Raw genomic sequence first — 26,589 nt, forward strand, 5'->3', positions numbered from 1 at the left:
GTCTTACTGAGTGACGTGACCTTAATCATTTAACCTTGCGTCTCATATAGAAATGTGTCCTCGGGGCTGGTGGGAAGGAGGGATCTGGGGTCTAGATCCCCAAGAGGTCCATAGTCAGATCTGCATTTCAATAAAATTAGTTGGTTTTTTGGTTTTGTTTTTGGGTTGTTTTTTTGTTTTGTTTTGTTCAGAATTTATGTCTTTTGTTTGGGGCATTTAAAAAACATGATTCCAAAAAGGGTTTTTGAGATGGCAGTGGAGAGGGGGTTTGTGGTAAAAAAATAAAAATAAACAAAAAACACTAAGAACCCTCCCAGGAGGGGCCCCAAAGACACCTTTCCCAGGGAGAGGCCGTGAGGGGGAATTGCACCAGAGACCACTGAGGCCATGTTCCTGGCAGTCGTGCAGACAGCAGTGTAGGTTATGAGAAAGTATGTGTGTGTGTGTGTGTGTGTGTGCGCATGCGTGCACACGTGTGTCCAGGTGGCTCTGCGTGATGCCTGAGCCTATGTGTGGTGGGGGGGGGGGGAGAGGGCAGGAATGAGTTGTCTCCTCTGGCATAGGTATTAACCTACCAGAACACTTGACTCGGGAGCAACTGTTTATTGTGTATGTGTGCATGCATGCGTGCGTGCGTGTGTGGCATGTGTATTTCACACAGCCTCCCCTCTTCTGCGGCAAGTGTCTGCCCAGCTGAGTCGTCAGCATGGCCCTGCCCTGTGGGGACTCGGAAGGGCAGCTGGGCCTGCCTGCCACCTGCCACACCAGAGCCCCGGGAGGCTTGGCTCCAGATGGGAGAACAGACCTCGGAACAGAATGCCAAGCCCACTGGGTCACCAGGAGGACAGGGGAACAGGGCAAGGCACAGAGCCTACCGGGTGAGGAGGGCAGTGGCCTCAGCTACAAGCCATGCCCTTCCAGATGGCCCAAGAAGCCCAACTATGCTCACACACCCCTCACACCCACCCCAAACACCCCACCCCCCAGCCCAGGGCCCAAGCCAACTCACTCCCGGATCTCATCGATGATCTTCTGCTTCTCCTCGATCTCGTCTCGGAGTCTGGACAGCTGCTTCTGGTGGGCTTCCCGGTGGCTCTCCATCTGCTGCTCCAGAGCCTTCTGCAGCCGGGCCAAGAGCACTGTGTCATTCTCTCATTGGCACTCAGCCCACCCTGCGACATGCCCTGCATCTGCTTCCACTTCCTGCCCCGTGTCCCTGGCATGTCAGGTCCCCCAACCAAACAGGAGCCATTTCTGGCTCTCGTGCTCCCAGAATTCAGCCTGGCTTGAACCACGACCATACCACATAGGGCCGCATTCGAGTGGGCCCTCAGAGCAAACCAGTGCTGAGGAAGAAGTCATTCTCTGACCGTCCACAGCTCACCTGGGCCAGGTCCAACAGAGGGCAAGGACCTGGTGCTGCCCAAGTGGCCTCAGACCAGCCATGTCACCTGTGGGCGTGGCAGTGCCTCGTCGGCAAAGCTCAGCTATCCGTCCACACCCTGCTGGCTGTTGCAGTTCAGGGCAAGACCTTGCCACCAAAGGCCTCTCAAAGCAGGCACAGGGCCCTCGCGGCTTTGCTTTGAATGATGTGTTTCCAGCCATTAAGACTCGCAGCTCGCCTACAGGGTATCCAAGTTCTTCGTTTTCTCATCTCTCAAGTTCATTCACCTACAAACTCGATTTCCTCATCCTTTCCTCTATGGTCCCCCTTTCTATTTGAAACTGAAAAATCAAACTGCCACTGAGTTCCTTCTGACGCATAGCAGCCCTGTGGCCAGGATGGCGGGACTTGTCTCACGTACTTTGGACTTGTGGTCCGGAGAGAGCGGTTCCAGGAGAAGGACATCGCGCTGGGTCAAGTGGGGGGGGGGGCCGTGAAAAAGACAGGGCCCCCACAGGGGCCTCAACACTGGGCTCAAACGGGAGCAACTGTGAGGATGGCACAAGGCGCCGGCACCGAGCGCTGCTTTGTTCTGTGGTACCCAGGCTCTCTGTGGGCTGGCGCCAACTTGATGGCCACGAACAGCAGCGGCAACCGTAACCGTACAGGGCAGAGGAGAACGCCCCTGTGGGTGTCCGAGACCGTAACTCTTTAAGGGAGTAGCAAACCTCGTCTTTCCCCCAGGGAGGGGCTGATGGTTTATGAGCTGTTGTTTATGAACTGCGCTATCATGGAAACCCAAACTTGTGAGTTTATATTTTTAAAAGTGGGGAGACGTTTTCTTCTCTTTCAAGGAGGGAAAACCCCCTTTCCAGAAGCAAGCCCCACCCGAAGGAGTCCTGGTGGCACCGTGGTTAACACGCTTGGCTGCTCAACAAAAGGGCAATGGTTCGAACCCACTGACTGCTCCAAGGGGGGAAGGTGTAGCAGCCTGCAGCCATGGAGACCCTCTGGAGTGCCACTCGGTCCTAGAGGGCTGCTAGGAACCCAAATTCACTCGACGGCAATCAGACTGATTAGTTTAAGCGTTTCCCCTAACCTTCCAGAATAGGGGAGAGTGAGCTACGAATCCAACCTAACCATCATCTACAGATACCTTGGGGTTTCTGGACTGTCATGTACTTAGCTCTCATTTCGAAGTCCCAGCAGGGCCCCTCCCTTCACCCTCCCGCACTGCCATGCACAGCTAAGAAGGTGGAAGGTTATCTGAGAACAAGAGAGCCGAGTGTAAGTGCCAGCCGGGCTGGTGAATGGGCCGAAGCCGTACCTTCATTTCCTCCGCGTCCTGCAACCTTGTCAGGTGCTCCTTCTCCTTGTCCTGGAAGCTGACTTCGTGCATTTTTTCTGTTATAAATTGTAAATGATGATTTAAAATTTAGTTGGCAGGGCTCATACCCCAAAGCTAAAATAACATCGTATTAACATGCAAGTGGAGCGGATGGTCAGCTTAGGTAGTAATCACAACCATGGCATCAGGCAGAGGCCTACTGGAGACCGACTTCGCTAACCTGCGTCTGACCCTTCTGTCAGGCTCCTCGGGTCTTCTGGGGAGAGGGGCTACCGTGGTGGGAAAGTTCTAGAAGCATCCATTGAAAATTAGACATCACTAGATGTTGAGGCTAAAAAGGACCGGTAAGTCACAATCAGGTGTAACACCCCCCCCTAAGGGACGACAGCAAATGCCCAGGGCATATCATGCAAATCAGACCCGTGTGAGAAGGGCATACAAGACGTGCTGCTCCAACAGACTTGAGCAGCACAACAGCACGACAGGCCAGTAAAACAAAGTCCTACGACAGACTCGCTCTCAGCCACAGCTTGCTTCTCCCCACACTTGGCGACTGTCGAGTTTCGGGGGCCCAGAAGCATACCAGTAGTGTCCCCTGGCTGAAGGAAGTGCCGCTGACAGCAATCCCTGGAACCCACGGTCTTCTTACAAAATGCCGGTTTTCCTTGCAAGACCCAGATAGAGCCTCCACCCTGGACTGGTACCATTGACTCGCTTGCTTAATATTCACTTGACTGCTTATGAGATTTGAAGGTGTAATTCTGGCCTTTGGGAGCTCAGTGGAACCCCTCCTGCGAGAGGTCTCTACACCATGTGAAGAGGGAGCCAAGGGTGTGTTTTCGCCTTTGTTCCTATACAGTGAATGAAACCGAAGCACGACAGTGACACTGATGTTTCTGTATGTTACGGGGTCAGCTTAAAATGAAGAGGTGCTGACGTGGGCCAGATAAACCTAGACCTAGGTCCTGGCTCAGCAACGCCTGGGATAATGTACAGAAACCTGCAATTCTCCAGTGCTATGTGACTGATACTAGAGCTCATTTACTTCGTAAGCTGTTTCGTCTCTAAAATGCTAGAGCGAGTGGGTGAACAAGTAAATGTGGTGAAGAAAGCTGATGGTGCCCGGCTATCAAAAGAGATAGTGACTGGGGTCTTAAAGGCTTGAAGATAAACAAGTGGTCATCTAGCTCAGAAGCAACAAAGCCCACATGGAAGAACACACCAGCCTGTGTGATCGTGTGGTCCCGAAGGGATCAGTTATCAGGCATCAAAGAACAAAAAATCATATCATTGGCTGCACACCTCCATGATAGGATCGCTGAAGACAAACGGGTGCATAAGCAAATGTGGTGAAGAAAGCTGATGGTGCCCGGCTATCAAAAGAGATCGTGTCTGGGGTCTTAAAGGCTTGAAGGTGAACAAGCGGCCATCTAGCTCAGAAGCAATAAAGCCCACATGGAAGAAGCACACCAGCCAGTGCGATCACGAGGTGCCAAAGGGACCAGGTATAAGGCATCATGCAAAATAAAAAAAAAGAATATATATATATATATGTGTGTGTGTATGTATGTGTATATATATGTATGTATATATGTATATATATGTGTGTGTGTATATATATATGTATATATATATATATATATATACCATAGTGAATGAAGGGGGAAGTGCAGAGTGGAGACCCAAGGCCCAAGTGTCGACCACTGGAGATCCCCTCATAGAGGGGTTTAGGAGAGGAGATGGGTCAGTCAGGGTGCAATGTAGTACCAATGAAGGACACAGCTTTCCCCCAGATCCTGGATGCTTCCTCCCCACAACTAACATGATCCGAATTCTACCTTGCAGGACTGGATAGGGTAGAGGTTGTACCCTGGTGCATATGGGAGCTGGAGGCATGGGGAACCCAGGGTGGACGATACCTTCAGGACCAGGGGTGTGAGGGGCAATGCTGGGAGAGTGGAGGGTGAATGGGTTGAAAAGGGGGAACTGATTACAAGGATCCACATGTGACCTCCTCCCAGGGAGATGGACGGCAGAAAAGGGGGGAAAGGGAGACTCCAGTTAGGGCAAAATATGACAAAATAACAATCTGTGGATTATCAAGGGCTCATGAGGGAGGGGGGAGCGGGGAGGGAGGGGGGGAAAAAAAGAGGACCTGATGCAAAGGGCTTAAGTGGAGAGCAAATGCTTTGAGGGTGATTAGGGCAAAGAATGTACGGATGTGCTTTATACAATTGATGTATGTATATGTGTGGATTGTGATAAGAGTTGTATGAGCCCCTAATAAAATGTAAAAAAAAGAAAATGATTAGGGCAAAGAATGTACGGATGTGCTTTATACAATTGATTTATGTATATGTATGGATTGTGGTAAGAGTTGTATGAGCCCCTAATAAAATGTTTTTTAAAAATGCTAGAGCGTTTTATAATCAAAGAAGAACAAGAAGTGAAAAACTAACATGGTTGAGAAGGCCACATGCTTGGGGGAGGACCGCTGCGGGCTACGCCTCTAGGGGGCACCAGTGCAGTCTTGGTCAGTGGCACACGCAGAGCCCAGTGCAAGAGACCAATAAAAAAAACCACCTCCCTGCCATTGCGTCAGTGCCGGATGATGGTGACTCTTTGGGCCAGGGTAGAACTGCCCTGTGGGCATCTCAGACTGTAAGTCTTTACAAGAGTAGAAGCCCCCTCGCTCCTGGGGAACAGCTTGTGGTTCCCAACTGCAGACCTTCCGGGTCACAGCCCAGTGAGGGTGCAAGCCCTCCGGCCCCAGCCGGCCTTGCACAGGCAGCCTGAACCGGGAGGGAGGGAGGGGAAGGAGCCCGGCAAGACAGTGACATTACAAGATCTCTATTCAGATTCACTTCGTGCAGGCCTGCTCACCAGGACCTCATTTCTATTCAGGGCACTTGATTCCCAACATCGGTACCGCATCAGGAATCCATTGACTGCAAGGTCAGGAGGGGCTGAAACTCTTCTCTTTCTTCGCTTCCCTTAGCACTTGAAGCAGACCATATTTATGGCATAAATAATGACACACCAACAACAAGGGAAAGAAACACGGATAATCATCTTCATTTTAAACACTAACGTCTAGGCATTAGAACAGAGGCCTGCGTTCGTTTCGAAACCATTACACCCACAGAAAAGACAGTTATGTATGATGAGTTTTTAACTTCATATGGTAAGCAGTGCGACATACTCTTCATATATTTCATCTCCAGGATGAGGAAAGAAGAAAACTAAAACCCTATTCAACAATGTACCATAGTTTACTTACCTGTTGGACATGTCAGTGGCTCTCTGCCCCCCTAATATTAATAATCTTGCAGTGAATGTTTAAGACTTGAGGATCAAAAGCTCTAAGAAGGGTTCCAGTGAGTGGAACCCATGACACCGAGACGTACCACAGGTGCTTCTGGCGTCCTGACGATTCGTCCATTCTGAGGGGGTGCTATGCTAGTTGACTACATTTCTAGTCAACTCTCTTCAATATATTTACTTCAATTTTTTCCTACTTAGTGAGTGCGTCTTAAGCCAAGTGGGTGGGGAGGCCGCCCGGCAGAGGAAAGAGCTTGCCAGAGGGAGAGGGTGGATGGGGCCCGGCAAGCCGTTAGAGAAGTTAAGACTTCATATGAAGAGCAGCGGGGGGCGCTGAAGGATGGAAATCGTGGAGTCTGACACATGGTCCAACACACGGTGGGAGTTGAATTTAAGAAGAGCTCCTTGGGAGGCACCACCGTGGTAGGATGAAAACGTCTGGGGAGTGGGTCGCCTAAACCGTCGATGCAGCCAGGAGAGAGAGAGTGATCTCAACAGTCCTGGGCACCGGCAATGAAGACACAGATCAGCAGAAGCAGGTACAGGCCTTGGCAGCTGTCTGGATGCAGGAGACGGGGTGAAGGAGACTGGCAGCTAAGAGGACCAGGAAACATCGGGAAGTGGAAGAGATTCAGGGTAGGGGCAATTTTCTGTAGATTTCTCCTCTCTCCTTTTTCCACGACGCCATTGCAATCGATAAATCTAGAAATGCTTTAATTGAGTGAAATCAAACATCCAGACTCCAGTCAACTAGAAAGCGCCTCCTTAGGCCAAGAGTTTGAGACAGCAAAGTCGCCCGACAGCTGCTTACCTTGGGCTCGCAGCTTCGCCAGCTCTTCGCTGAGGGAGTCCTGGGACTCTTCCAGCTGCCTCCTCTTCTGCTCCATGTTCTGCATGTAGTCTGTCAGAGACTTGATCTTGGCTTCATGCTGGAAACAAGCAAGCAGATGAAAAAGAGGAAGGGGGAGTGACTGGCAGGTAGGTCAGGAGACTTGCCGAAGACGATCCGGGGAGGGAATGCAACGGAGGAGACGCTCTCTTTAAACACTGTCATCCACACGGAGGCTCCTTCTGCCCCACTCCCGACTTCTACATCACATTCCAGGTACTGAGGACCTGGGACCTTCTCCTGTTTAATTGGTCCCAAGGCCGCTTTCAGGGCCTGCCCTGCCTCTTCGGTCAGGCTGTGTTCCCAGATGTTTGCTGGATGGCCATGACCATGGGGCAACTGTTTGTAGAAGAGATAGAAGGAACCTAGATGTTAAGATGGGAAAAGAACTCACAGAGACTGCAGGCACTGAGACCTCTAGATCAACTCTTGTCTTGGCCCCTAAACACGGAGAGCAGGCCTGCCCGGGAGCACAAGCTACTGGTCTACCCGTGTGGTGGGTACCCGAGCAGGGAAGTAGTCACCGGCACAGAGCCTGAGGGCTGCTGTTCCCTAACACTTACGATACTTTTGCTCCATTTTTATAAGAAGTAAAAACTAGGAAAGAGTCAGGCAAATCAGAAAGAAATGATAAACATTTTACTTAGAAACCGTTCTACCAAGTACTTTCTCCCACAGACTCCTGGTCTTCTTTCTGTGACTGCGTCTTTGACAAAGTTAGAATGCAATGCCGCTCAGCATCTCCATCTCCACTTAGCTGATATAATTACACTTTCCGGATGGTTAGGTTTTGTCCATTTTTTTAATAATGCTGCATAATATTCTTCCAAGCAACTGCATCCTTTCAGTCTATCCATAGCTATTTGGGCAATTTGTGCTTATTATAATGGACCCAATGCTGCACTCAACATCTTGCACAGTAGCTTTTAATATTTTTAATTATGCCCTGAGGAAAAATACCAGAAGTGAAATCAGTCCACCAGAGTACACGGGACATTTTCAATTGTTTTCAATTTCCAAGGTGTTGCGCAAAAAGAGGACCAACCACATTATACTTTTATCAACAATGTCTGAGTATATTAATTTCGCTATCTCACCAGCATTGACCTCAAAAAGGGAAGTTCCATTCTCTCTTAATCCAGTTTTTCCAGGCACTTTTTGAAGCCCCATCGTTTCAGTGCTATTACACTGGTTATAACATGCAACCCCACCGAGCTCATTTGCATCCCTGTGATGGCCCGGAGGGAAGGAAGCTGGAGGTTCTCCTGGGATGTCACAGGATGATATTTAAGGCACGCCAGAATGAAGTATGCTTGTCTCTGTCTCTCCGTGTTATTTGAAGCGTCTGTCCATGCTAGTGTCTCTTACCAACAAATGTTGCCAGCCACACTGGCCCACTTCCAGAAACCTCAGACGCAAACACCATGCTCAAGTATTGGGGCAGCCCAGAAACGAGGTGACTCTTTTCAGGAAAGCACTGTCCCCACCTGAAAATGCCATTTCAATAGGAAGCGTAACCACTACCCGTCTGTGATGAATGAGTGACATGTGTCTTAAGTTTAGAAATCCCAGGAAGACATGGACTGTGAGTTCAGACACTATTCTCTGGCTGTGTGTCTTTGAGGGGGTACCTTTAAGTCATAGCTCCCTTATTGGATAATGGGGACAGTCATGACACCTACGGCCCAGGATGTTCTGAAGACCAAGGGAGCTGCGATCATGCAGGTAAAGAGCTTACGTCCTGTACTATGGGGGTAGGTACCAAAGCATTGCCACAAAGTCATTGAAACCATTGTGAGAACAAAGATCGCCAAGTGGGAAACGGTTATTTCTCAGCATCTCCTCCCATCTAGGTTTACACACACGTGCGACGGCAGAGTTCCCGTCTCCCTCACCCTCTCCAGAAGAATCCTGTGCTCTTCTCTTTAGGTCCCATCAAAACGGCACTTTTACCAACCCGGAGGAACTCCAATCGCCTTCCTTTCCCACGTCCTTTGAGTCTGGACAACACAAAGAAGCCCAAGGGGGAAAGACCGGATTTACAGGGAGGATGTGCAAGACGCCCAGTGAGGCTCTCACAGGACAGCCGCTACCACTCCCAGACTCTGAGCAGGTGTGGTGATGGGGATCTCTCCTGCTCTTTCTCACCAACACAGTTCTCTCTCTCTCTCTCTCTCTCGTTCTCTCTCTCTCTCTCTCTCTCTCTCTCTCTCTCTCTCTCTCTCTCTCTCTCTCTCTACCAAAGCAGTGTTTAATTGTAAAGCGTTCTCCTAATAAGTCCCCATAATCACTGTGTGTCTTCTGAAAAAAGCTATGAAGACCCATTTACAATGCCAAAATTCAGTCACCTTAACCTTCTAAGGTGACCTCGCTGCCTTGAATTTACCTGGCCCAGTAGATCCTCTTGGATGAAGCACTGTTTGATTGGACCTTATTTTTTATAAAGGCATTTTAATGAGATAAGACAAGTGTATTGCTGTGAGAACTTGTCTGCAGCCACCAACTGAAGATAGACATGTTTAAATAGGCTTTATGTGGAACAAATGCATGTGCGAATGAACTGACCCTCAAATGGCAATGCTTCCTGCCTTAGCCCCATATAAGGAATACACTCAATTTAGTGATAGTAGCGGGTGTTTCTGTTGTTATCCTGAATTAAACTGGATCTGTGGCTGAGATTAAAAGATGACAGAAACTGGCCTTCACTGATGAGAGTTGGCTGCTTCCCCAGGCTCACCTTAAAATAGACGGCAAACGGTATCTAAATCATCTGAGAAGTTTAGATTCTACCCAATTCTGTTCATGTATTTTATATGACATAGAGAGGGGAGGGAGAGGGACAGAGAGGGACTTCAATAAGTAATTAAATTTTTCCCATGGATTTTTAAAAGTCCTCTTGTGTATGTGTTATACATTGGGCTGCGATCCGAAAGGTCGGCAGTTCAAAACCAACAGCGATTCCGTGGGAGAAAGACGGGGCTTTCTACTCCAATGAACAATGAGTCTCAGAAACTCACAGGGTAGTTCTGCCCTCGCTTAGCAGGGTGGCTGTGAGTCGGCATTGACTCGAGGACCACGACTTTAGCTTGGTTTAGTTTTGTATATGTGCATTACATTATTTTAAAAGAGGGCTTGGTGGCACGGAGATTCTATTAAGGGTGATGGGAAAATCTGAAATGGCAATAAATAGTGATGGTTGGCCAATAGACTGGATGTAATTAATGTCACCCAACTGTATTGTGAAAAATGTTGAAATGGTAAATTTTCGGTACCAAGATAACAAAGGATTTCAAGGTAAGCCACTCAATTAAACTCTAGCCTTACAGACATAAAGGGGCATTCACTGCCTGAGGGGCTGTGGGCAAGGGTGCTCTGCAAAGCAGAGTCCCTCCAGCATCCCTATCCCTCCCCGCGGGCACCCATCAGAGTGTGCACCAGGAGGTACAGGGAAGAGGCGACCCACCTGGGAGATGAGCAGCTGGCAGGCAGCCAGCTCCCGCTCACTGGCGTTCATCTTCCTGTTGGAGTCCATCTGGGCGCTCTCGAGCTGTTTGCTGCGGTTCACCAGGGACTTGACCTCGGACTTCATCTTGCTGATGTACAGGCGGGCCATGGTGAACTCCTCTTCAATGACGCCATTCACGTCTGCCAACTGAGCAAAGGAGGGGCACGCTCACACACCGCGTTCCATTCCAGGGCTCCCCCGCCTTGGAAACCTCTCTGTGGGTGCTCCAGCTGACAGATTATGCTATGCGTGCATTTAACCCCAGGCTCGCTTAAAAACTCTGCTGAAACTTGACGTGAAAGCCATTAACGATGCTCTTGTTATACACCATCAGGTTGATACGGAGTCATCGTGGCCCTTCAGGGCACAGTAGAACTGCCCTGTCAGCGCTTCTTTGGGAAGAAGCCCAGGAGGTGCTGTTTGGGAAGCATTGGACTGCTACCTGCGAGGTCAGTGGCTCAAATCTACCAGCTGCCCTGTGGGAGAAGGATGGTGCTATCCGGTCTCACAAGGATTTACCATCTTGGAAACCCTGCCCAGGGAGGCTATGAGTTACAATGGACTCCGTGGCCAGTGGGTTGGAGCGGTAATCTTTATGAGAGTAGACCAGTAGGTCTTCTTCCATGGACTGGTTGGTGAGTTTAAACCACTGACCTTGTGATCCGCAATCAAGCACTACTTCATCACGGTACCACTGGGGCTTCCCTTTGCTACTCAATATCACCGTCAATGAATCAGATTTGTCATTACGACTGATTTTTCAACATAAAATGATAACATCGAAAGGAAAGAAAAGCACCACTGGGGATTTCAAAAGTAAAAGATGCACTTCAAAGTGGTTTGAGGAGCAAGAAATGTCCTGTTGGATGCCTTCCACCTCTAGAAGAGCCCAGCAATCTTATTGTAAGCCGAGTCCCGACAAAACTCTACATGACACCTCAGTCGTGTTCCCTATAGTCTGCTCAGTCAGGGAGGTCAGCATCCTGAATATGTTTCCCTGAGCCAGAATGGACAGAAAGCGCTTCCCTGTACAGCCCTCAGGAGCCCTGGCTGCAGAGGGGTTATGCTTTGGGTTGCTAACTGCAAAGTCAGCAGTTCAAACCCCCCAGGTGCCCTTCCATGAAGGCAGATGAGACTTTCTACTCCAGGGAAGAGTCGCACTACCAGACCACCAGACCACCCACAAGGGTAGTTCTACCTGCCCTACAGGGTCACTGTGAGTGGCCACGGACTCGATGGCAGGGGCCTGTTTTGTTTTTTATAGTCCTCACTTAAGCAGAAAATTCTAACGGATAAAAGCATCCCATCACCAAAGGCCCTTCCCGAGGAAGGTCTTCCTGGGTAAATCTTCATAACTGCCTGCCTATTTTTTATGGTCTCTAGCCTGTTGCTTTCCAAGTAGAAATGTAACTCATGATTTACGATGAAACTTATTTGGTTTACTGCATCCTCTCCAGAAAAGAAAAGAAAAATTTTACTCAGCACTCTCTCACACCACCATTACAAGCTTGTGTATTAGTGTACAATGGATGCGTGGATGGATTGTGATAAGAGCTGTAAGAGCCCCCAATAAAATGATTTTTAAAAATAAAAACTTGTGCACTATAGCCCACAATCCAGGATCAAATGTAAGGATCACTGGCCCCCTGGATCATTCCAGAGCCCCCAGGGGCAGATCGACCACTTTGGGAAACACTGATCTGAACCCACCAAACCCCAGCCACTGTCCAAGAGTAGATTCTGGCCCAGAGCGGCTATATTTAGGGTTTCCATGGTGATGAGAGCAGCCAGCCTCCTGCCTCTCCCTCAGAGCATTTGAACTGCTGCTCTTGCAGTTAGTGAGCACCCGACTCTTACTGGACAGGGCCCCCAAAGCTCCTCTGACTAACCAAAAAAACCCCAAAAACCAACCCTCACTTTTACTGCCATCGAATCCATTCCCATTCACAGTGACCTATATGCCAGGGTAGAGCTACCCCTGTGTGTTTCTCAGATGTAACTCTCTATGGGAGTAGAGCGCCATGTCTTTCTCATGGAGAGCAGCTGGTGGTTTTGAACGGCTGACCTTGTGGTCAGCAGCCCAAAGCTAAGAGGAGCTCCTCTCTCTATGCACAGTTTTAAGTCCATCTTTAGAAAGGATCACTCAGACAGCTAGCGTCCCTGCAGGATTTCCTATTGAGTGCCTTGTTTCGGAGTTCGACTGGAGACAAAAATCGACGTAAAGTACTTGAATTGGAAATCCATCTGTTGAAATAAAAACTTGCTCTCCCCAGGCCACGGACCCAAAGGAGCCAGTGTAAGTGTGTGCACATTTTAATGTAACCACCAGATGGCAGCATAGGTCCTCAGGAGAAAGCACACTGGTTCAGAGCTGAGCCTCTATCCCAGAGGTTCTCAACCTGTGGGTCGCGCCCCTATGAGAATGACCCTTGCCCAGGAGCCACTTGATTCATAACAGTAGCAAGATGACAGTGATGAAGTAGCAACGAACATAATTTTATGGTTGGGAGGTATTAAAGGGTCACGGCATTGGGAAGGTTGAGAACCACTGAATGCTAAGGCTTTTGATGTTCCATAGTACATTCTCACTGTTCATTCTGCCATGATTTTCTCACGTACTTTTTTTTTATAAAGCAAACACTAAAGGATGTGAAAATGGACTCATTTCAGCTCTGCAAACCAGGCATAATTAAACAGACCCTTCAGGGCTACCGGGCACCTTCAAAGGGCAGGGGTGTCCTTCGGTCGCTAGCATGCATTCCCGGGGAAGCAGGATGAGAAACAGGGTTGCTCACCCCACTGGGGCTCTGGGCCCTGCATTCTGGGCAGCTTGAAGCCACACAGAGCCAGCCTCGGAGGGAGCACATGGCCGAGCCCCGGCGAGGGCCCCCTGGGAAAGCATGGAGCTCCCCCTCCCCACGTCGAGCCTGAGGATAGGACCCTGCCTCCACCCTGAACCCCGTGTCAGCTGGGAGAGTAAATACACAGCGACAGGCTTCCCACGTCGTTCCCAAATCAGAACCAGAACGTCTGAAACCTTCTCCCATCAGAAGCCTTTGCATCTATGTCCAACGGAGACCAAACAAAAACACTCCATGAGGCTTTTTACCTATGAGGCTTTCCTACTGTGGCTGTGTTCACCTAAGTTCAGTAGCTTCCAGTCACTTCAGGATACGGGTCCTTAAAAACAGGGGCCGTGCAGCGCAGTGTTTAAAGTGCCAGGCTGCTGACTGACAGGTCAGTGGATTGAGCCCACCAGCGACTCGGAGGGGAAAGACGTGGCGGTCGGCTTCTGGAAACCCTCTGGGGGCAGGGCAGTTCTACTGTGTCCCTGGCTCTGCCCTGTGGCAGAGTTGGATTGGTGTTACCTTAAAAAACATTTATATTCTGCCCAGAGTTTGATCCCCACCAGCAGCACCGTCAGGCTACGTGACGCAGTACCAATGGCAAAACATGAAATCACAGGGAAGTCGGCGTGGTCGCCCCTCTACCCGTCCCACAGGGAAGAGTCACTCCCAGCCACCTACCCCAGGTCTCGCAGGTGCAATACGACGCGCTATGGCCATTCCTAAAATCAAGTAAAATCCGAGTGAGGGGGCTGTCCGTGTCGGATAAAAGCAAAAAGAAGTCAGGACCGCCAAAGGCAATTAAGTTCGGCGTTCTCTGCAGTTTGCGCTTCCTTTCCCATAAGTCTTCGTTTCAGTGAGAGAAAACTCGCTGTCACACAAACGCAGCAAACAAACACGCACAAAAACTACACACAAAGCAAACTAACCAAACTTGTTGTCTAGGTGTCAATGCCCACAGAGTGTCCCTTCTGGAGAGGGACAGCCCCAGAGGGAAGGCTGCGCTCCTTCCTCAAAGCAGACTGCCATGGCTTTCTCCTGCTGGGGGATTCGAACCACTGACCTTCCGGTTAGCAGCCGAGCCCTTTAACGACTGCACCAAATGTGCACCAAGCCAACACTGAGCCCATCTTGTCATTTGCTGAGCTCATCTTCCTCTGTTAACAAAATAAAATACTGCCCTGATTGTGCTGGAGCGGGCAGGGGGTGGGGGGTGGGGGACCAGGTTATCCTATTTTCTAGTATAGTCTGTCCTATCCTGGACATGAGGACAGACGGAGACCCCAAGAATAATCTTGTCACTCCCTCAACTCCAGAGTACGATGACGAGGAATCTGGTGGGACCTGAACATAAATTTAGAAAAAAAGAAAAAAAAGCAAGATCACTGAAAAAGATTCCATTGATCTGTACCTCTTTGGCTACAAACAAAAGAATTATAGCAACTGGGTAATCTTAATCAGTAAGGAAATGACCTTTATCTATACTAATAAAGAAAGAAATACATTTGAAAGTCATAAGATTTCTGAGCTGGCCACCTTGAAGATTATCTCAGATCATCATGTCATTTTATAAATTAGGGAAACATTGGGAGAAGTGCCGCAACCTGCCCAAAGTCATGCAATTCGTCCCTTGAACTCTTATGGCTCTATGATTCACAACCAGAAGAAGAACACGGAATGATGGAGAAAACAGTGCTCTATAAGTAAGTTATCAATGAAATTAACTACAGCATCCAATGTCGAGAATCTAAAAATACCTCAACAGCATCCATTTAGAAACAATCTCAATCATACTTTAGATTCCCAGTGGTAAAAGACTCTCTCTTTTTAATACCGAAGCACCCAGACATGCCTTGAATTCATTAGCATTTTTCCATCAGCTCTATTTTAGAACTCAGCATAAAAATACCCTCCTTTTTATCCCCCATGATCAGCAGCAGGCCCAAATTTCTCATAAATCACCCTCATATTGCGAGGGACATTTAATCACCTCGACATCAGAACTTTATTACGCAGCTCCACTGGTGAGCCTCTGCAAGAAAAAGCCCTTACATTTACAAGCCCCGAACAGGGGCCCCACAGGGTTAAGCGTGCATTAGCGGAGAACGCCGGCCTAAAACAAGATTCCTTTGCCAGAGCTCATGAAATATTCAGTGACAATGGAGATTCCATGGAAGAATGATTCCGTGTATAAGAGGACATACATTCTAAGCCCAGATCTGTGAAACTATCCAAGAGCAGCCTTACGCTTTCTTCCCCAGAAGGAAGCTTGGAAGCTGATTTCAGTATTTAAGCATCTCGACTCACTGTGAGTGTTCACAGACAGCAGATGGATGCGCCATTGCATCCTTAAAGGTAAAAAGGCTAAACTTAGAGGATTCGGGATTCAGATTTTGGGAGGTGGAAGTTGCGCAATGGACCAGCACAGCCTGGGCTCCATGAAATGAACACATGGTCTTGGATGGATGCCAGATGTAAACACAAAGATTGCATGGTTTCTGTCTTCCAAAGACTTGCCTTCTACAGGGGAATCGACAGTGACATAGGCGTCATCAGAAGCAGATGATGAAGGATGCAGCCCAAGTACAGTGCTGAGGAAGCAAATGGGGGAGGGGGGATGTAAACTAACGAGTGAAAAGGAAACAGGCCAAGGGAGAGGGGTGGGGGGCTGTCTGGGAGGCTGGGTAGGTTCGAGATGTCTCTTGGGATGCCAAAAGAGCTGAGGAATGAAACTAAAAAGGAAGCAAACGGAACAAAGGGGGTTCACCTTGCTCCAGGCAGCCTGACAGACTGAGTGAATGTGTCCAAAAGGAAGCAACAGCCACCCCTCCAGAAACAAACAAAACGCAATCAAAACGATCACACGAGAATAGGATGAACAACTCTATAATCTAATGTAAGACACAGATTCTTTAGAAACACATCAACAACTCTCGACTTCACAAGAAATACATCTCAACAGATCTATACTGATTTTTTTTTAACCAGAGTAATCCAAAATTTCTCAAGAGAAGACAAGACCATGATCAGATGAAGAGCTACATTGACAGCAGCGATCCAAAAAGTAGAGGCGGGGAGCATGGCCTCACCCATTCTCTGAGACTGACTGGCATTTAGCCTGAGACCAAAGCCAGGCAAAGAGGCCTAAAAAAAGAAAAGAGAACCTCATGACCATGATATCGCTTATGAATGCAAAAGTCATCAACAAGACAATAGCAAGCAGAACCCGCCGCCATACTAAAAGGACCCAGCGGGATGGACCCCCCAAAAAAGGTGGTTCAACTTGAGGAAACCAACCACGTGATCATCCCAGTCAACGCAGAATGACTTCTGACAAAACCCAACAGCCTTTTCCGGATTCGAGCCAGCATCAAGTTAGGAAAAAGGAGAAATTTCTCAGCCAAATAAAGGGCATTTATGGGGCTCCCCTATCAAACTCAATGGGGAGAGAAGGGGAATGGTCGCAAACGCCAATTGTACCATGAAAGAGAACGTTGTGTGTCCCAAACACTAAAAACATTACTGACAGAAAGCAGAAAGAACATTGTTGGAAGGCACTGAGCTTTTAGTAAAGGGAATGAAGAGTAAAAACCTTGGCTTTTTCAGCATCTTTACTTTTCTGACAAACACATCGTGGAGAGGATAAATAGAGTGGCCAGCCTTTTCTATGTCTTTCCCAGTGCTGTCTGGAATCAATTTATTGGCCACTTCTTCTTTCAAGTCATTCGTCTGCACCTCTCGGGTCATGATTTCCATCATTTTCTTTCGGATTTGGCGGACCTGCTGGTGCTGAGCATAAGAGGTCTTCCGAATCTGAATATTGCGTTTTTTTAGTAAAACCAACACAGAACAGACGAAGTAGATACCCATCGGTAGTCTTGACATCAACATGAGCTTCAATCATGGTCTGCCATTTCTTGACCATAGAGTACATCTTGTCCCGTGTCAGGTCCATCCCGTGGAAGTTGGTCAGGCAGTTTTTGCCCTGAACATCCTCGGTAATTAACTTAAATTTCCTAAAGGCACCCTCATTGTTCTGTAGATCAGCAAGGCTCACTTCAAAAACTCGACCCTTGAGGCCATCAGATGCAATTTTGGTTCCTTGAGTCCCGCTGACTAGTGTTTTTCCAATATTTCTTATATTGAACATAGCTGGTGCTTTCACATCATACCAATCTTTCTTAGAAAATGGATCAACCACTTTCTTCTTAGCGCCTTTTTGCCACCTTTGGTAAGGCGCTTGTTATTGCCAACCGCCATGGCGTCGTGCAGAGAGCCAAAAGGCGCCTTCATTTATTGCAGCATCTCAACCAGTATCCTGCCGAGTCCAAGAGCCTTATTTTTTATCAATTCTTTAAATGCATCTTGGAGTTTCCCCTTCAATACCATTGGTTCTTGATTGCATGCTCCCTCCTGAAATGGATGGATGGTGATCATTTCTTTGTGGTAAAGTGACTTTGCGTACTCCTTGCTTCGCGTGTTAGTCAATGATCTTGCCCGTATGATCCTTCAATGCTGCAACTCGCAACTTGGCTTTTTTCTTCCATGCTTTTACTTTGAGAAATACTGAGCATAGTCTTCCCTTTCCGACTAAATTGTACATGGAATAAATATTGGGATGACAAATGTTCAAGATTTATTTATTTCTACCACAATGAGAAAGAGGGAAATGATCAACCATTTTGAAATCAAAGGATCCATAGCTCCAGTTAAGTTTCACTTTTAAAAAAACAATCACTGCTTTGAAAAGACTCTTTCTTAGACTAAATGTTGCCTTACATCCCCAAAATCAAGACAAGGATGCCTACCCATCATTTCTATTTTATATCGAACTCAAAATTACCGCCAGAGCAATTAGGCAAGAAAATGAATGCAGGCATTCAAACCAAAACTATCTTCAAAATTGTGAAAATTCTCTGAAATAAACCAAAATGAAACGAAACAATGACCAAAACACAAACCACACACTAGAATTGCTCAGTGAATTTTTCCTGCCAGGCCACAAGTGTATTTCTATATACTAAATTGAACAATTAGAAGCTGATTCTTAAAGAACACCATTTGTAATTAATACTCAGAATAAAAAACACCTGAAGATAACTATGTCAAAAGTTGTGATGGACACTGCCAACTACAAAGCATGAATAAGAGAAATGAATGAATCAATAAACGGAGAGGATACTGCGCTGTACAACAGAAGAGTCAACATTAAAACGACGATTCTCTCCCAATTCATCCATAAAATCTAAGCTATTCCAACCAAACTCCCAGCAGACTTGTATAGAAATTAAAAACTGGTTCTAATACTCATGCGAGAAAGCGAAGTGCTTATAACAGACAGACTTACTTAGAGAAACAGGAACACAGTTGGAGAACTAACGCATCCTCATTCCAAGGCTTATGATAAAGCTACAATAATCAAAATGGGATTGGCGTACAGACACACCAGCACAGATGCAGGAAACAGGGCAGAGACCAGAAATAACCCCACATGTATGGCTGATGGCTGTGTTCATTACTTCCCTATGCTGATCGTCTCACAAGTGCATACTTGTCAAAATTTCTCAAACTGCGTTACAACACGTGCCATCTATTGTCTATTAATTATACCTCAATAAAGTTATTTTTTTCAAATGGCCACATCATATTGTTCTGGTTAATGGCAACAATGGTCACTCCGTAGGGGAACAAACTGTGAACTGTTCTTGGCCGGTCATGTTCATTTGTCCTTCTACCTCTATTCCTAGTGCTCCTGGAAGCTTTGTACCACCTAATTGTTTCCTACGATCCTCGCAGGCTTGACTGACTGAAAACCGATTCTAGTATTCATATGGGAAGCAAGCACCGAACATAGACAAAGTTCCTTCGAACAAGAACAGCACAGTTGGAGAACAGACACTCCCTGATTTCACGGCTCAGTATACAGCACAGCAATCAGGACGGTATGGTTTTGGCATAAAGACGTACAAACACAGATGAATGAAAGAGAGGTCAGAAATATAGACAAAACCCAAAGATAGACATAAAATACACATCAGTCACCTAGCTACTCTAGAAACTTGATTTGCTGGAGAAAACAATGTATTTGAACATTCTATATGCTTTTTATACCTGTTTCTTAAACCAGACGAGGCCAGTTACACTTTATAAGTCAAGGCGAAAAGTCTGACTGACTAATGGGGGTTGCTCTTCTACCTTGCTTGGAAGCAAAAGCTTCATTTTCAGGATGCAAGGAAAGCACCTAAGAGTCTCTTGAACGGCAGGAGTACAACCCAAATGCAGTAACTACAGTGCTTATTCATTGTAGCACCAGACTAACAAATGACTTGAAAGCCAATATTTATTATTATATTCTGAATACTTTAATGTGTACATGTTGCTCAGTATGAGTTGATTTCTTTTCTAACATTCATCCATTTTAACCTAAGAAGGAAACCGTCCAGAGTGGGACTAGAGTAAAAACATAAACAAATTAATTTCTGTTACCCTCTTTAGGTTTCAATTTTCACCCTGGGTAAATGGTGATCACGGTTAAATGGGGAGCATGCTAAAAATCTGAACCCTATTAGCATCCCCCCTCCTCCTCCCCGGCGCTGTGCTAACAAAGGTACCACTGTCCACAATCCCAGGGGGGCAATCATGACTGCTTCAGACCCAACAAAGCAATCAATGCCTCTCCTGCAGCGTGGACCATCAGCCATGTGGCTGAATCTTGGCTAATTCTGGTTGTCTCCTGAAGACCGCTGGATCATCTTTCCTATTTGCATGAAAGCAGGTGCCTTGGCAGCCCTCCCTGGTTTAGGTGTGGTTTGTGAGAGTTGGTGGAATGGCAGCCGATTGCTGCCACGATGAAACACCCCAGAGCAGCGGGTCTCAACCTGTGGATCGTGACCCCTTTGAGGGCTGAACGACCCTTTCACAGGGGTCGCCAGATTCATCACAGTAGCAAAATTTACAGTGATGAGGTAGCAACGAAAATAATTTTATGGTTGGGGGGGGGGTGGTCACCACCACATGAGGAACTGTCTGAAAGGGTCACGGCACTAGGAAGGTTGAGAACCACTGTCCTAAACGACGTGACAAGGCTGAAGGTGGCGGAGAGGAAGCTGAAAAGGCCTGGGCCCTTGACATTGACAAGGCACTTCAAAATCGACATGTGCTCCACACACTTTAATGAGCCTAAGAACCATCGGGGAGGCTTGCGAAGAGGCAGATGTTGAGCTAGTGGGACGGAGATGGGACCTGGGCATCTGTATTCCCAATAAGCTCCCAGGGGGTGCAGCTCACATTCCAAATTGTAATGCTTCTCATATTATGAACAATTAGTAGGTTTTTGTTTCTTAAGTTAATAGTAGCATCCTATATCACTTGCACCGGAAAGTTTTCCTAATGGCATTCTGAGCCTAGAACTGTGGTTGAATTACAGATGGCCATCCTGCAGCAACATTGGCCAGGAAGAGATAGAAGAACCAGCTTCCGTCAGCCCAACCTGGATTTGAACACATTCTCCTAGATGTGACAACCAGTGTTTGCTTCTCCCGCTGTATCCCGACCAGTGTCCAGTTATCCAATATACAAAACAAGCACAGACTTACCTGTGCTTGCTCATGAATCTAGAGTGAATGTCGTCACTAGATCACAGATTCTGCTTCTAGTTGTAGCTAGCATCTGCCTCTCCCCCTATAGAATTAACGCTTTTTTTTCCCTTCAAATTGATGATCCTAACAGTGGCAGAGTATCTAGTAAGCAAGGTAAGCACAGGCTGACTTGTGCTTGCTTACTGATCTGTAGTGAACAGGAGAATAAAAAAATCCATGTGAAACTGTTCACTACAGAGCAGTAAACAAGCACAAGTCAGCCTGTGCTTACCATGGCTCTTGAGTAATCCACCCCTGGATCCTAACAGCTGTTCACTTCGTCAATCACCCCTTTGTTCTTTTATTCAAATATTCCGACGCACTCAACAGACCCCAAGTACTGTGAAAAACAGAACGCAGGCCCTCGGCGTGATAAGGGCAGCCAGAGAGGATGAAAGAATGACGGACTTACGGTCTTCACGTCGTTCGTGCCGATAATTCCTCCTATCTCCCCCAGGTCCTTCAGCAGCAGATTCAGGATCTCGGTGGCCCTCTTTTTCTGGTGGTTGCTAAGCTCTTGTAGCTGGCTCAGCTCTCTCTGGGTGGTTGTCAGTGTCGTCTGAAAAACACATTGCACCAATAAACGGAAAGGGTTGCCACTGGCTCCGAGGATGCAGCACTGCAATTCCTTACAGGAAGCTGGAGTGCAGGGTCTGAATCCCAGTTCATGGGGGGCAACAAACTCGAAGCACCCCTGTAAGCTGCACTCCACTCAGCTCTACGGTCTTTGTGAAAGAGAGGAACTTGTCTTGGGCCATGTTCCACGTCTGCACATCAGATGACAATTCCCAGGTCTGTGAAGTAAGTGCTGAGAAATAAACGAAGCCAAAAAGGAGCCCCGAGATTTATTGTGCTGAAGCATTCCTTCCTACCCACTTGATGTGGCTTCAGTTCACGTTCTCAAGGACGAAGCAGACATACCTGCCGGGGACCCCACCTCCATGCACAATGAGTCTGCTCCCTAAGCCACTTGCAATCTCCCATGGGACTGGCAGGTCCAGAGGGACATTGATGAGTTTAGGAAACAACTTCGGATGTTTCTTCTCATCTGCGCAGAGAAGCAGAACTGACTCCCAGACCTCTCTTGTCACATTCCTCAAGTTGAACCAAGCTGGCTTCTTAGAGAAGCACAAAGCTCCCTCTCCTTCCCAAACATCACCAGACTCAGCTTGCTCCCACTTCCTGTGTATATGACCAACAGATACCTGTGGGGGCTGCCAGAGGTTTCTGGACACATCCCATTATCTTTGAATTCCCCTTCACCGTGAACTTTTGGAAGGTCCCCTCCATATATTCTTAAAATAACAGTAGCTCTCAACAGCATTGGACTACCCATCCTCTGATGCCCTCAATTATCTCAGTCAACCAAGGAAACATCGGCGACCCCTGTCCACCACACGTTGGAACTGAAGGGGGTCACTTCGGCTTGGAGAGTTTCCCCCTGTTGCTATATAGCGCCAGGCGATGATCTGCCCCACACGCATTTTCAGCAGACTCGCAACCCCTGAGCTCACTGCACCGCACTGGTAACTGGCAAAAAGTCCATGTGTAAGGCGGTTAAAGTGGACCTTCGCAGCTCAGACCTGTGTTGTTCAAGGTCCGCCTGCTCATCAGACATGGATCTTCAACTGCGTGGGAGGGTCACACATTCAAGGGGAAGTGAAGCTGGCAGTCCTCGGGCGTGTGTTTACTTCTCAGTAACTCTCCAGTCCAGGTGTACTTACGCTGGGAGAAGGGCCAATTTTAGTTTGCGAGGGAAGCTCTGATGGGGCCGTAGTTCAAGAATCCAGCGACTAATGGAACCCACCGGCTGCTCCTGAGGAGAAGGCTGTTGCAGTCTGCCTCCCTAACAGTTATGGTGCTGGAAACCCAACGGGCCCATAGGCCACCTTTGTACTGGTGATGGGCGGAAGGGTAGTGTGCTGGGTTGGGTTGGGTTGGGTTGGGTTGGGTTTGGGGTTAGTGCTACAAAGCCCTTTCAATGATTTAAAAGCTGCGCATGCAGCAAGGGGAAGTAGGTGTGATGAAGAATTTGCTTCAAGTAGAGGCAATCGCTTTTAAAGTGCAAGAAAACGTATATAATATTAAAGGGCAAGTGCCAGGTATCAGAGCAGCTCCGGCCGTACTATCAGGTAAGCATTAGACTGTTGGCTGTGAGGTTCATGGTTCAAACCCACCAACTGCTCCATGGGATGAAGATGAGGTTGTCTGTCCCACTAAGGTGCATTTATAGCTGCAGAAACCGCACATAAGCTTGCTCTGAGATGGAGCCCACTCGATGGCCATGCAGATTTGGCTTGGTTTGCACCAGCTGTCAATAAGTAAGAAGTTTGCAGCCTGGGGTCTGGCTTGCACTGCCTCTAAGGCCTACGGACGCTAATGCAAAGGCATCTCTGTAGTTCTTCTATGTGCAGCGGTTTTACTAAAGCACTTCTTAAGGATGTGATGAAAAATAGACTCTAGATCCAGCTAGTATTTCTTCTGAGTAACAATAAGTTCAGAACGTATTAAGTTCTATCAAATGAAAAATGTTTCATTGTGTTCAGAAGCAAATAACACCCAAGGTCTTCTGCAAAGAATACCGTAGGAAAAAACTAAGCTGAGGGACTGGAAGTCTCCCCCTTTCCTAAGTGGTTTCTGAAGGCTCTTTTGCCATCACCACAACTTCTTTTGTTTAAAAACGATTCCCCAGAAGTAGTGGTTTCCATGTTGGAAAGCCATTAGGACAGTCTTCTTCCGCACGGTTGGATTTATGGAGTGAAGAGCATTTCCTATTAGCTCTCTGGCTAGCAGATTAGACCTTTCCCGAACCATCTGCTCGTTCTCGTTGCCTGTGAGGACTGGATGTTTTCCACCACACAGGCTGGGCACAATCCCATAATGCCGGGGCATTGGGCAGAAGCGCCAAGGGCAGCAGGTTACAGCCACTGGGCTCCCTTCACCCCATCCCCCTAGTGGATATGGGCAAAAGGGACACATCCAAACGCCGGCCACCTTGCCACAAACTCACTGCTCAGAGCTGTAGCGTCTTTCACCGTGAGGACCTGGAAATACGGGAATGGACCAGCTGGAGCGTTGGCTGAACACAGTGAACTTCAGACCAACGGGCACAGCTTAGCCCTGGGCTTCTGAAGCTAATAAGTGAGAAAGAGCCGTGTGTCTTTAGAAGGGGGGTGAGCAAGAAGAGTGAAGGGGGTACCTTCCACGGAGTTCCCACTGTTGCCCATAAGTAATAACCTTCCAAGACCTATTGAGATTGGCGGACAGACACAGTCCATGCAAAGTACTTTCCACAAACTCTCACGCATCCACATGCCTGTGAGCACATGTTATGATGCCCGTTTGTACAGATAAGAAAACTAAGATGTGAGAAATTCAAATGTCTCTAAAGCCTAACTGAATAAGTTAAACAAAATTAAAGACAGGGACTGGTGGCGTTGGATTTTTAGTATTTTGTTGTTGACTTTGTTTGGGGGTTCTGCTTGCTTATTTGGTTTGCGTTCCCTGACACTTCCACAAGACCTGCCTGTGAAGCATTAAATCTTGGTGGTGACATGCAGTTCTGACAAGTGTGGGCAAAATTCAATTTGCAGATTATTTCAGTTGTTACATCTAAGTTTAACCATTCAGCCAACTGCCTTTCTACAGAATGCCTGTCAACAAAAGTCAAGACATGGGCAGGAATGGAGAAGAATTTCTGAGGCTGTCAAGGAAGTCCCGCCCCCTAGACATAAATGCTCCAACCGTTTTCTGGGCCAGCTCATCCGTCAGCTGCTCATTGGCCCTGGTCTTGTCCTCCACTTCCTGTGACTTCTGGTCGTAATTGACAGCCAGCTCCTCCAAGGCCTGAAGGACTTCTTTCACCTCATCTTTGGCTGCCTCGTTTTCAATCTGGAGACGTGTCAGCTCCTCCTGGATTTTTTCATAGTCTCTTCTTGTGGAAGCCAGAAGCTGGGGAAATGAGAAGGCATGGAGCTAGTGGATCTAATGTTCAGTGTTTCTCTTCTGTGCCCTATCCAAAATAAAGTCATTTTATATATATAAACACAGAAGAAAACAGATTGGATGCTAAACTTAAAAAACGTTATCATTTCAAAAGTCTGTTTCTTTTCTAAAGCTGTGTGGGATGAACTCAAAGAATGCATTACATAGCAAATGGCTGGTTGGTTAGTCCATAGGTGAAACACAGGATGGTGGGGGCGGGGGTAGGTGGGTCATATCTGAGGATAGTTGTAATGTGTATGTGGCTTTAAATTTTATCAAAGTTTCACAGACTCAACCAAAATGGTATCAACGGGTCCTCCGTCACTCTCCATGTAAAGTCAACATTGCTGTGTGTTAGGATACATCCCCAACACCAGCACGAGTGAAAAGTGAATGCCTGTACTCTGGGGTGATTTTGTCATCTCTGGCTTTTGTTTTGTTTCCTTTCCTGATTTCTTTATCACACACACACATTTGACCCGAGAAGTACAAGGGAAAACCTATGAAAAGTTTAAACTCCAACAACAAGGAGCGTTGAACACGGGCAGTTGTACCCAGGTTGAAAATGCCAAAGAATCAAGAGGAGGAAATGAAAATAAACAAATAAATAAATAAACAAGAAGAAATCAACAATATATGAGAGAGAACTCAATCAACTACAAGTAATCCAAATGCAAAAGCACAGATTATCTCCCTACCAAGGAGGGGTGTTTGGGCAAGGGGCAACTTCCTGGCCCTGGAGAGACGACGGGCAGCAGAGAGGAAGAGGAAGGGACGGTGGCGGAGGTGGCTGTGTGGGTGCCAAGGCCTGGGACATGAACGCACGCCACATGCTGCCACCACGTCCCGTGACCCAGTCGGCAGCAGTTTGGTGGGGAGCCATTCACAAGCACTCAGGTGGTCCGCAGCAAGAGCACAGCGAACAGACTGATTGATAGATGACTGTCTGCAATATGCTCGGGCTCATGCTTTTAAAATCGTCGGCACAAAAGTGCAAGGCAATAAAAAGGTTTCCCTAACACACTGATGGAAGAGGACCCAAACGGCACTGGCACCTCTGGGTCACTTTTCCCCTCCTCGCCTTTGACTATTGTATTTTCCCTGCGGGACAGCACAAGGTAGTCTGTGGGCGTTGGGTAGGAGGACGCAGAATCTTCCTTGCCCAAGTAGCACGCTCCTGGGCCTCTGCTTTTCAAGGACCAATAGCAACCAGCAGCCGCGCATGCTCACCACCTCAGCTCTCTGCAGTCAGCAGTTCTATTTCCTCAAAGCAGCTACAGCGTGCATTTAACATTCATCGGAAGGAACTCTTCCAAGAACCTTTCTCATAAATCAGTGATTTTTCAAAAGGAAAACTCCTTTGCAAATGAAATTTCTGGAACACATAGTAGTTTAAACAGAAGATTGTGAAGGTTTGGGGTTTCTTGTAATGGCGCTGTTTACCTCATCCTGATCGAGCATCTGTTGCTTCAGTTTTTCAGCCAGCTGGCTCTGCTGGTTGATTTCATCGTCCTGAAAAGAAACATCATGTTTATTTACTTATTTTTTGGTTATATCAACTTTGATAGCCACTTTCCAGATGACAGACAGTCAGATGCCAGGATGTCAGCTAGAAGTTGCCAATAAGGTAAAGGGGGTGGTGGGTAAACCCCTTTACCCAGAGGGATTGGTTGGC

The 26,589-nt window shown here is 47.5% G+C and overlaps 1 protein-coding gene across 1 annotated transcript in view; it reads right to left on the reverse strand.

The window, feature by feature from the left end:
- The window catches only part of KIF5C (kinesin family member 5C), a 205,416-nt gene that overhangs the window by 35,878 nt on the left and 142,949 nt on the right, over window positions 1-26,589 (reverse strand). The window contains exons 13-19 of the mRNA XM_075529815.1: window positions 26,358-26,426; window positions 24,675-24,881; window positions 21,343-21,489; window positions 10,406-10,594; window positions 6,865-6,982; window positions 2,712-2,788; window positions 1,010-1,119 (exon numbers count right to left, since the gene is read on the reverse strand). Coding sequence (XP_075385930.1) covers window positions 1,010-1,119; window positions 2,712-2,788; window positions 6,865-6,982; window positions 10,406-10,594; window positions 21,343-21,489; window positions 24,675-24,881; window positions 26,358-26,426 — 917 coding nt within the window. The remainder of the gene's footprint in view (window positions 1-1,009; window positions 1,120-2,711; window positions 2,789-6,864; window positions 6,983-10,405; window positions 10,595-21,342; window positions 21,490-24,674; window positions 24,882-26,357; window positions 26,427-26,589) is intronic.

The sequence above is a fragment of the Tenrec ecaudatus genome, chromosome 13 (assembly GCF_050624435.1).
Source record: "Tenrec ecaudatus isolate mTenEca1 chromosome 13, mTenEca1.hap1, whole genome shotgun sequence".
NCBI lineage: Eukaryota > Metazoa > Chordata > Mammalia > Afrosoricida > Tenrecidae > Tenrec > Tenrec ecaudatus.